General features: G+C 41.2%; 2 protein-coding genes across 2 annotated transcripts in view; both read right to left on the reverse strand.

The window, feature by feature from the left end:
- The window catches only part of LOC103977981 (1-aminocyclopropane-1-carboxylate synthase 6-like), a 4,166-nt gene extending 1,222 nt beyond the window's left edge, over positions 1-2,944 (reverse strand). The window contains exons 1-4 of the mRNA XM_009393668.3: positions 2,330-2,944; positions 2,104-2,238; positions 371-531; positions 1-295 (exon numbers count right to left, since the gene is read on the reverse strand). The exon at positions 1-295 is cut by the window's left edge and continues 1,222 nt beyond it. Of these exons, the coding sequence (XP_009391943.2) occupies positions 1-295; positions 371-531; positions 2,104-2,238; positions 2,330-2,683 (945 nt within the window). The 5' untranslated portion in view covers positions 2,684-2,944. The remainder of the gene's footprint in view (positions 296-370; positions 532-2,103; positions 2,239-2,329) is intronic.
- Positions 2,945-5,326: 2,382 nt separating this feature from the next.
- LOC135633268 (transcription factor PCF2-like) lies at positions 5,327-6,684 on the reverse strand. The gene has a single exon (XM_065142555.1). The coding sequence runs from the start codon at positions 6,585-6,587 to the stop codon at positions 5,541-5,543; it is 1,047 nt and encodes a 348-aa protein (XP_064998627.1). The 5' UTR covers positions 6,588-6,684; the 3' UTR covers positions 5,327-5,540.
- Positions 6,685-11,195: the final 4,511 nt, after the last annotated feature.

Consider the following 11,195-nt stretch of genomic DNA (forward strand, 5'->3'; position numbering starts at 1 on the left):
ACTTACAAATCTATCATTCCCATATGTTGATCCAGCAAAGACTTCATCTGAAATCAGATGTATGTTTTTCTCCATAACAAAGTCCAGAAGATCATATAGTGTTTCCCGATCTATTAGATTACCAACTGGGTTGGAGGGGTTAGAGACAAGAACAGCACAAACTTTCACACCTCGCTTCTTTGCTTGGTTGTATGCTAGTTCAAGAGCAGCGATACTTATGCTGAAGTTATCGGTGCTTCTGCAAGGAACAGGAATAAGTTCTATCCCAGTTCGCCACTTGATATCCCTATCCCACCTGCATTGGATGCTTCTTAGTTTCGTGTTTACTTGTAATAATGAAATTTTTCTTAGAGGATAAAATAATAATTACCCAGGGTAATAAGGTGATGGAACAAGAAATGCATTTCCAGGGTCAGCCAGACAGAAACTTAGTGTCTCAACTGCAGGAGTAGCACCTGCAGTTAACACAATTTGTGATGGATGGAATGAAACTGATCCCTGCATGACTTGACCCATAAATTCAGCAACAGCCTGTTGAAAAACAATGAACAATCTCAAGGTGATGTTAGATTTATATGCCAGATTTTAAAAAGAAAAATCAGATTAACAACTCTTAACATGAAAAATAATAATAATAATAATAAAATATCATAGCCAGATATAAAATTGGACAAAAGACAATGATCCACTTGCAAACTGGAATAGATATAGAAAACTCTTGGGTAGTGATTTACGAATTAGACATGTATGATCGCTTACCTAAGATAATAACTCAAGCAAATTTCACAAGCAAGAAATCAGCTGTGATATGTATAAAGGCAGTCATACAAAAATATAAAAAATCACATAATGGGCAACGAAATGTATGCATGGCTTGAATTTTTTTTTTGGCCTATGTTGTAGATATTCTTCATGGGTAGAAAGTTATTTCAGAAAGTAAAATCTGCCATCCAAATCTTAAAGTTATAGCATTCACAACAAGACTAACTCAAAAACATTCACAATTCTCGAAAATAAAATAACAGATTGCAAATGCAGATCATGCAGGTGTCTAATACACCTATATTTGTTAACATCTATAAATATAAAATTCTAGATGCAGCTTTCTAAGGTTGACACAACTGTGTGAAGTGTGTTAAAGTGACCTCTGCAACGTCTGTCTGTTAACATAAAAAAAATCATCTACATGGATATTGCTTAATAATTCGGTTTGCTCCTACGATTGGCTTTAAGAAGCTTTCAATTCATGGAAGGATATGGCTGATGAGATATGTTTTGCTTTATAAGACAACATGTTCTCATACGAACCAGATTTCTGAAATTAATTCACAACATTTGTTATGCCATCATCTTTTTACCAGATGTGTATTCATTATACTACTGCAAAGAAAGACATGCACCGACATTGCCTAATCATTTGGTTTGCTCCTACAATTGGATTTAAGAAGCTTTCAATTCGTTGAAGGATATGGCTGATGAGATATGTTTTGCTTTATAAGACAACATGTTCTCGTATGAATCAGATTTCTGAAATTAATTCACAACATTTGTTGTGCCAAGCCATCATCTTTTCACCAGAAGAAGTGTATTCATTATACTACTACAAAGAAAGACATGCACAGATATTGCCAAATCATTCGGTTTGCTCCTACAATTGGATTTAAGAAGCTTTCAATTCGTGGAAGGGTATGGCTGATGAGATACGTTTTGCTTCATAAGGCAACATGTTGTCGTACGAATCAGATTTCTGAAATTAATTCACAACATTTGTTATGCCATCAACTTTTTATGAGAATATGTGTATTCATTATACTACTACAAAGAAAGAAATGCATACAAATTTTCTTAACTTTGCATCTAGTTTTACTAAAGAACAAAAAGAGGAATATTTGATGAGGACCAAATTGATGGGCAGCAAAAGGGAGATCGGTGGTCGTCTATTATGTTTCCATGCCCAGTTTCCCATTAGCTTTTACATCATAAACCGTATTGAAAATTTCGTCAAATCTATTAGAAACACAGACTTGAAGAATGTGCACCAATATTAACAAGATTAACGAAATTAATCGACTTAGAAAACAAAAGCAGAGAACTTTTACTCACCATCTTCAAATCCATCAATCCATCATAAGGCTGATACGTCGCCAATCCGTGGATACTCAACTCTCCCTCCTCATCTAACAGCAATGGCTCCTTTACATTACCGACCAACCAATCTCGGATCATATCCAACGACAACTGTACCGAAGATGAGCACCAAACGGTGGGCCAAATCCTTTTATATCGGCCATCCAAATAGTAAAAAACTGAGGGAAGGAAGAACACCCACCCAATTCTCGGCCAACCCGAGCTGCATGAAGCCACGGGGATTGGACGAGTGATGGTAAGGATCCTCGGCGCACCTCTTAAGGCCGACGTAGTAGGGGTTGTCATCCTCCCGGGCGACGGAAGCACCGCGCGATGAGAGACGCGCGGGCCCGGATGAGCCGCGGGGCGAGAGGAGGCTCCTAGAGAGCGAACGAGGCATGGGAGCGAGCTCGGGCAGGTTGGAGGCGGAGGAGGAGCGGCGGTCGCGGCGGATGTAGAGCTGGAGGAAGTAGAATAGGGCGCAGGGGATGAGGGAGCCGAGGACGAGGCCACCTCTCCCCTGCACCACAGCCTGGAGCGGGACTATGACGCGCATAGCGGCAGCCGAACCCTACTCCTCCTCCTGGTGTTTCTTCCTCTAGCCGACGGGTGCCTGCGGGGCGGGGCGGGGCGGGGCGGGCGACGTAATGGGTTAACGGCCGAGGGGGGGAGGAGAGAGGAGGAGCGGTATTGCATCCATGGATGGAGCGAGCGGAGGAAGGCCTCTTTATGAGGATGTTGGGATTGGGGTGGGTTGGGGTTCGGCGAAGATAATTAGGCGAATGTGTGCCGCTAGTTCTGCTGACGACGGAGCAATTTGAACATTTCTTTGGCTTGTTTGCTAAATCTTCCCCATTTATCAGGCAATATTTCTTATTTTCTGATGAGGGAGCATTGCACCGTCGAACGGAGCTCTAAGTAAGTCTTTGTATCCGTCTAGAAGACGATTGGGTGTGTGTCTTCCGATCATCCTCAAGATTGCTCCACAATCAATTCGATTTGAACGAGTCTGACTTAGGCTTCAACTGTACCCATTCCAAACCCAGATTAAGCCCACGTGTGACCAACCCCAATAAGATACGAGCCTGACCACACCAACCTCAAACCCAAATACGGGCTTCAATTACAGTCATTAGCGGGCTCCAAATACGATATGAACATGATCACACCAATCCCAATCAGACTTGGCTCCGACTATGCTTATCCGAGAGTAAAAAAATTATGACATCACAATTATTGAATCATTTTTAGTATCATTAATAAAAAATAACATAAAAATCGATTGAACTATCTTGAAGCACCTTATGCATTTCTAATCGAGCAAAACATCTCTTTATACATGATACATTTACATAATACATACATACATACATACATACGAGGGTTTGATACACTCCAACAAACCAAAATAACATATCCTCGTGTATTATGATGCGTAAAGACAGACACCAAAGTGTTCGATGCACCCTAATCATGGAAAGCATGTCCTTTTGTGCAATTCATCCTCATCAGACAAAAAAAATATATAAGGTGTCTTCTAAAATACGATACATCTTCTTAGATTTAAAAAAATTTAAAGTACTATATAAGGAGAAAAATTAAAAAAAAATTCCTAGATAAAAGTGTCTCCTTGCATGAAATGTATCCACTTAGATAAAAAAAAAATTCCTAAGAAAAAAAAAAGGAATTGCTTATGCATGATGCGTCTACCTAAGAAAAAAAAGACACCAAATTATCAAATATATCCGAAGCGACCAAGGCATCTCCTTGTGATAACTAAAGCATCTTCTTATATATGATGACTAAAACATCTTCTTATATATGATGTCTCAACCCAAAGAAAAAAAAAATCTAAAACGTCTTATGATACATTCGCTTAATATAAAAAAAATATTTAAAGTGTTTAACATAATTAAAACGGTCTCTAATGCTCGATGTATTCATCGATGATAAAAAGTACTATCCGAATCATTTGATGCCAAAGAATCCCGCAAGAATGTTTGCTTAGGTTAGGAAAATCATCGCAAATGTTTGATATAGCTGAGGTGTCCACTTGCTTATTATGCATTCAAATATGGTAAACAATATTTGAAATGCTTAATGCACCATAGCAAACAAAGATATTTTCTATATACGATGCATTTGTCTTAAGCAACGTACATTGTGCATTGAAATGGACAAGTAGCCCTCACCCTATGTCTAATTGTCCAATTGTATGTCATGTCAACATGATGAAATCTAAAAGAATATTTGTTTATTAAAACGCTCAACTTTAACACTCAAAAAATGGATCAAATAATTTCACCACATAATATTGGCACATCGAGTTATGGGACCAAAAACCAAACAGGAACTCGAGTAAATCACTTCGAGCAATTCTAATACTAATCCAATATCTCATGTGTTTCCAACACTCATAAACGGACACCCTGAAGAACTCATACACATACCTCTTCATTTGGACCGGCAACACTCCGCTTTAAATGGAACATCCCTAACAAAAAGAACACAGGAACTCCCAAAATGACCTAATCTAGCAAGTCCAACTGCAGTCGTTTTAGGTCTTCCATGGGTCTGAACCAAAGGAATAGAACTCATTCAAAACCTGTACCATGGAAGAAAGGATACACCAACGATGGGGTTGGATGTACAGACCATCAAAAAGGTCCCATAACCATCTCTTTTTCCATCACAAGTTACTGTGCCTGATCCTAAACACGGCCGTCGGATCGTCCTGATTGTAGCATCCCCCCTTCCCCCCCCCCCCCCATAACACTAGATGATCCTCTACAGCAACACGCCAGTGTCATCGTGATCCCCAGTTTTTCTTAGAGCACGATACAGATTCCATCGACGAAACACGTGAGGTCAGTGTCAACGTATCGCTTCGGGCGTCACTCCCATCTCGAGTCTATGACAGCAACCTTTGAAAGGCGTCGAACACGACTGGTCCACTTCGGTGCTGACCGGGGAACGTAGTACTTCCCCGCCTCCGCCGAGACAGGAAACCCCATCACCGATAACTGCTCACCCTCGGACACGCGTCGTACGGACCCCCGGCCAGGCTCCCCATCTACAAAAGCACATGCCGCCTTCCGTCGTCATCTTGGGGCCCACGATACGACCCCACGCCCGGCCTACCCTCGCGGTCCAAGGAGCCGCTTTGACCGCCTCCCGCACCACCCAAAACTTCGTTACAGGAGAAAAAGGGGCATTTAAATAGATACAATAAAATTAAAATACAATATCCGTCACGTGCCCACGTGCGCACTTCCCTGTTACCCAGAAAGTAAGAGGACAAAAAACAGAGCAGTCTTTCATCGCCTTTCCTGATGAACTACACAGCACGACAGGTTAAGAAAAGCTCAGTAGAAGAAAATGAAGTTAGAAAAAGGTAGAGCCTAAAACGAAACCTAATCCTCGGCATCCGACTCCGATGGCGGTTCTTCCTCGGCATCCGAGTCGGATTCCTCCTCCGTCTCCAGCAGTGCATCTCGGCGGCGGCCCCTCGCACCCCCCATCAGCTGTAGCTCTTGCTTCTTTCCGTCTGTGGAAGTAACCGCTTGTTCGTTTGTTCTTGGCTCGCCTCCGCCAGCGGCGGTTGCGACGTTGGGACCCGGCGCCGCGCCCGGGTACACGGCGGTGGCCGCCATGGGATGAGGTCCGCCGAGGTTGATGATCTGTGACGCGGCCGGGAACGTCCATATCTGCGCCTGGCCCGACGGCTCGACCATCGCGGTAGGCTGCGGCAGCATCCACAGCGCCCCTGGCGGTAGCACCCTCGCTCCGTCGCAGGAGGCGCCGCCTCCCACTGCCCACATCGGCACCACCCCCGTCGGAGCGATAGGCGCCAGTCCCGTCGATATGGAGATGGAGCCTCCACCTTGGAGTAAAGGATCTTGAACCGGGTAGAAAGCCGTAACGGCGCTGCCGGCGGAAGCGGAGCCGCTCCCCGCCGCCCGCGTTGGCTGGAGTTTCTTCCGTCTCTTTGTGGCGGACTCGTCCTCGCCGGAGGTGGACGTTAGCCCGGCGGATGAGGAAGAGGGTGCCTCGGTGGGGATCTTGATCGCGCCGTCAACCACGGTGGCGATGGCCGGGACGGTGCCGGTCCCCGTGGCCGCGATGATGGCCGGCTCCGCGTGTTGGAGGAGCCAGCGGATGGTCTCTCCGTCCGATTTATGCCCGAGCTCACGGGTGAGTTGGAAGATCCGCGCGGCGCAAGCCGCAGGCATCCGGATGCGCCGCCCCCGCCCCTCCACCTTAGTGTGCCGGTCCTTGGTCCTCGCGGCGGGTCGCCGCAGTATCGGTAGCGCGCCCATGCCCAGAAACTCCATGGGCTCCGGCTTTGGGGCGATCAACCGGTGGTGGACCGGCACCGCTACGCTTCCGCCGCCACCAACTCCACCTCCCCCGCTGGCTCTCCCCGAGCCGGCGTCGTCCTCCTTGGGCGATGACTCCATGTCCGCAACCAAAGCCTTCGCCTTTGTCTCTTTCTTCTTTCCCTCCTATCCAAGTCTCTACAGTGGGGCTGGGAGGGGTGGGGTGGGGGAGTAGGAAAGAGGGAACAAACTCCTGTGAGTGATGCCCATCCTCCTCTTCATTTTTAGGTATCGTGCAGGGCCCCAATACGGAGGATCGGACGGCTGCCAGAAGAGGTAAACCCACCGCCCCCGAAACTTCCCTATGTTGGGCCGTCGGATGCTTGGCGACTCCGCCTTTGATTTCGCTTGATGGTGGGGATCCGACGGTTGGGGACGAGTTGGCGTATTCTCGTCGGATGTGCTGTGGGTCCGAGGGGTAGGTGGCCCGAAGCCCTCGTTCGTTTCTCCGTCGTTTCATCCAATGCTGTGCGGCTTGGGTAGGCTCCTCCTTCGCTGCTTGGGCTAATTGAGGGAACTCAGTTTTACGCTCATCCTTTGGTGCTTAGTATGGGATTTTCCAGTGGGTCCCTGGGTTTATGACCGGTGTGTCGGTCTTCCCTGGCTGCGGACGACAACTGATGGGAAAAAGCACAATGACCGACGCGTCCACGTCCAAAAGTTTCGAGTTCGAAGCCGACGTTACGGAAGCCCATTGGTGGGTATGGTGGACTTGGTGCCGGTTCGCCGTAAGGAGAATAAAGTAAAGATTAGACGCCTTAGTTTTTCTTTGAAGGTAAACAATTAAAAAAACAAATATAGTAAGAAAATATAGAAAGGGCAAAAGAGGGGAGGTCGCCGTGGCGCTCGGAAATAAGCCAGCTGGAGCCAACACAGTGACCGGGGACCACCGCCCTCAGTTAACGCACGAGTCGGGCCCCCACATCCAGGCGAATCTCCCGTGGTTCGGTTTGTGTACAAACCAAGTTATTTAATTTTATTTAATTTTTTTGGTTTTTGTTCATTATTTAATCAAGAAGATTATCAAGTAATACATGCACTTTGTATTATCAAATATGGGGCTTCTATAACCTGATCGAATTTTGGGTTAAGTCCAACTCACTCTAACTCTAAGGAGGTTGCGTCCTGTTTTTATGACTTAAAATAGATAGAAAGTGTGACACTGATCGATTGAAAGAATGAGAAGATGAAATGAAGGGCGCAACACTATGCCTCATTCCATGCTAATAGAAATAAAATAAAAAATCAAGTTATGTTTGATTGTTTATTTTTTAATATAAGTGGTTAAAGTCATATCTGATCCCAAATAATGAAATAAAAATTAAAGTTTTTTTTTAATTTAACAATAATTGTTTATATAGCCACTATTGAGAGTCTTTGGTCCTGTTTGTATAAGAAACTTAAATATGGAAAAGAGTTGCATGTGGAGGAACGAACCTTGAAAAATAAATTTTAATTTTTTATTTATAGTTCATATATCTCGATATCTTGGTCACAGTGGAATAAGTATCATGAGTGCTCATATATTTCTCCCAACAGCTTTTGAAAGATGTGGCACTAAAGATGAGAAATTATTCTCATAGTTTATTTGAGAGGATATATAAAAGAATTTATGCTTGGATTGAGATTAACTCGTAAATTTTTAATCTTATGGGATGGTAAAAAAACTGTAATGGAATAACAATAGATAGAAAAGGCATACTGTGGTTTTAAAGGATACGGTGGTAATTAAAAAAAAAGAATATGACATGATGATATTTGATTTTTATTGTATTTATATAATATTTGATTAGGAATGTTATTTTCTCATAATTTTAAATACTTTTTTATTATATTTTAGTAACTCAATGCTAATGGTTAAATATTTTTATTATAAATTCATTATGTCATATTTTAAATTTGAAAGAATTGATTAGAATTTAAATTGAAATCAACAATAAGATTAGGCCCAGCCTGCAAGCTAGATCGCAGCCTATAGATTAAGTTTAACTAACATGTCAAGCTCAGTCAATAGGCTAGACCCAGCCCGCAAGTCAAGCGTCAGCCCATATGATAGATTAACTTAACCCAATGAGTGTGATACACGTGAATGCATATAACTAATATATGGGTTGACTCAATTTAGCCCGATATCATGTAGTATAACTCATTATCATTATTTTATTTAATTTTGATCCAAAAATTAATTGAATCAAATCATATTTGATCATCGATTCAATATGATTTCAAATAGGTTTGAATTATTTAAATTTGTTAACCTAAATTAAACTCGATATGATATAAGTTATACTAATGTAAGGTAAGGATTTGAGACAAGTTCAAATAGGTTATAGTTAAATTGAGTTCAATTGGATCAATTATGACAAGTTTAAGTCAAATAAATACTAATTAATATTATTTGATATTAATAATATTTGAAAGATTAATTGATATATTTTAATAAATTATTTTTGTTAGTCATAGGTGTCATACAAGCCAATCACATGAGTAATGATATACACTCTTTTTGCTTATTATATTATTATGACATTCTCTCACTTTATATTATTTGTTGTATATATGCATATATATTGTGATGTTCGTGGATTTGTGAAATAGAAATTGGATTGTGATGAGATTATGATAATGAGACAATTCGCCTTTAAACACAAACCATAAATAATCATAGCCATAGGTTACTCGAGAGGAACATTGAGATAATCGGACAGACTAATATATTGTATACTCATCCATATGATGGAGACAGTTGGTCTCATAGTTGCTCATGTGGAGACACTAAGGATACAGTGCATGTGCTCATTGGAGAATGAGTTCACTAATTGATCCGCTCATGGAATACTGGATGATTGATGATGCCTTATTATCAAACAATGATTTTGTAGTCTCAGTAGTGCATATGGTCCTTAAACTTAAGATTCCAAGGATGAGTACGCCACTTTTTGATGTCAGATTTATAGGTTTGAAAATTTAAATCTAATACAACCAATAATTGGGAGTGGCTGCTAACCTTACGAGAGCTATTGAGTGTCGATAGAAGATCATTCGCTTGATATCTTGAAAGGAATATCCCGTGTATTCTTGCTCAAACAAATCTTTGACCAAGGTCATTCGGATTGAGAGAAAAAGAGTTCTCTTGGAGAATTTAATTAGAGCGAGACTCGAGAAAAAACCGTATGAGCTTGATAGCACCATGTCTGGTATATAGTCTTTTGGATATTAGATAGTTGAGAGACTATATGTACATGGTAACTGAGCTCAGATAGGTCCAAAGGATCGGATTCTCTTGTATCGTTTAGGGACTGCGGCGTAGTAGCCTAGTACGTCTACATCGATGAGTCGAGTGAATTATTATAAAGATAATAATTCACTAAGTCAGAAGGAGTTCTAACAGGTATGACTCACTGTTAGCTCAATGTTAAGCATAGAGGGTCACACACATATGATAGGTGTTGCGATGAGTAGAGGTTCAGATATGAGATATCTGCTGGAGCCCCTATCTTATTGAATATCCAATAAACTCTTGATCTCATGGATGAGATCCAATAAAAGTTAATAAGAGATTATTTGTTGAGACCTACTAATCTAAGAGGCTTGGGTAATTAGATGAAGATCTAATACCAAATAGGGTAGGATTCATTAGGGTTAATCGGGGGCCTCTATAAATAGGAGGGAACTAAAGACCCATAAGCTAGGGCTTCTAAGTTACCACATCCTATTCTCCTCTCCCATTCTCCTCCTCAGATAGTAGGCCTGAAGATTTGAAGAGCGTCATTGCAGTCATTCTGTGTGGATCACCGCTAGAGAGGAGGATGCTTGACCTCATTCATCCACTCTTATAGATCTGCAACGATTTAGCGATATATGATCTCCCTATGTAACATAATTTTCTCATGCATGGTTTTCATTTTCGTAGATTTTACGCAACAATCTTCGCACGACAATGAACACATTTTGGGAAATTTAGGATTTTTGTATTTTGTTCTTCCGCTGCGCATGTGATATCGCCCCTAGATTTTCCTACAATTTCATCATTATATAGACATAACCAATATGAAATGAATTTGTTTCTCTACTAAGGGCAAGTAGAACGATTCCCTTTGGGGATTCGTAGGCCATAAAACATGATGGTTCCTTCGTCTGTTATTGTGAGAAATGTATTCTCACTTTGATAAGTGAGGGATACCATTTTATACGCTATTGGGAGTATGATATAGGTTTGTCTCTATTCATTGTTTGGATAATACAAACCGATCCCACAAGATAAAGCTTCTCTAGTTACTGTTTCGGATATTTGAAATACGCTAATAGGATGATTGACTTTTATACATATATTTGTTTTACAGTTGATTTATAGAGGTTCGTGTTGCTTAAACTTTTTTTTTATTTTCAAAATAGTCTTTCAATAGTAGAGAGTAGAGAGTGGAGAGTAGATTTTTTTTATCACTAGATATATTCAATTAGACTTTATTTTTGAGTGGAAAGCACTATATTTCTCGATAAGGCATATGACTATTTTTTATTAATATTTGATAAATAAAAATTATAAAAATATTTATTTAACTCTTAGTGCACCAATAGAAAGATATTGTATTGATATGAAAAAAAATTTCAAAATGTGACACAAGTTATATATATAGTTAAAGTAATTATTTCTTGAGTGAATTCCTATAAAAAAATCTAAACTTTTGA

Source organism: Musa acuminata, chromosome BXJ3-3 (assembly GCF_036884655.1).
Source record: "Musa acuminata AAA Group cultivar baxijiao chromosome BXJ3-3, Cavendish_Baxijiao_AAA, whole genome shotgun sequence".
NCBI classification, from domain to species: Eukaryota; Viridiplantae; Streptophyta; class Magnoliopsida; order Zingiberales; family Musaceae; genus Musa; species Musa acuminata.

Coding starts and splice junctions, on each gene's coding strand:
- LOC135633268 (XM_065142555.1), bottom strand. CDS start 6,587: ATGGAGTCATCGCCCAAGGAGGACGACGCCGGCTCGGGGAGAGCCAGC.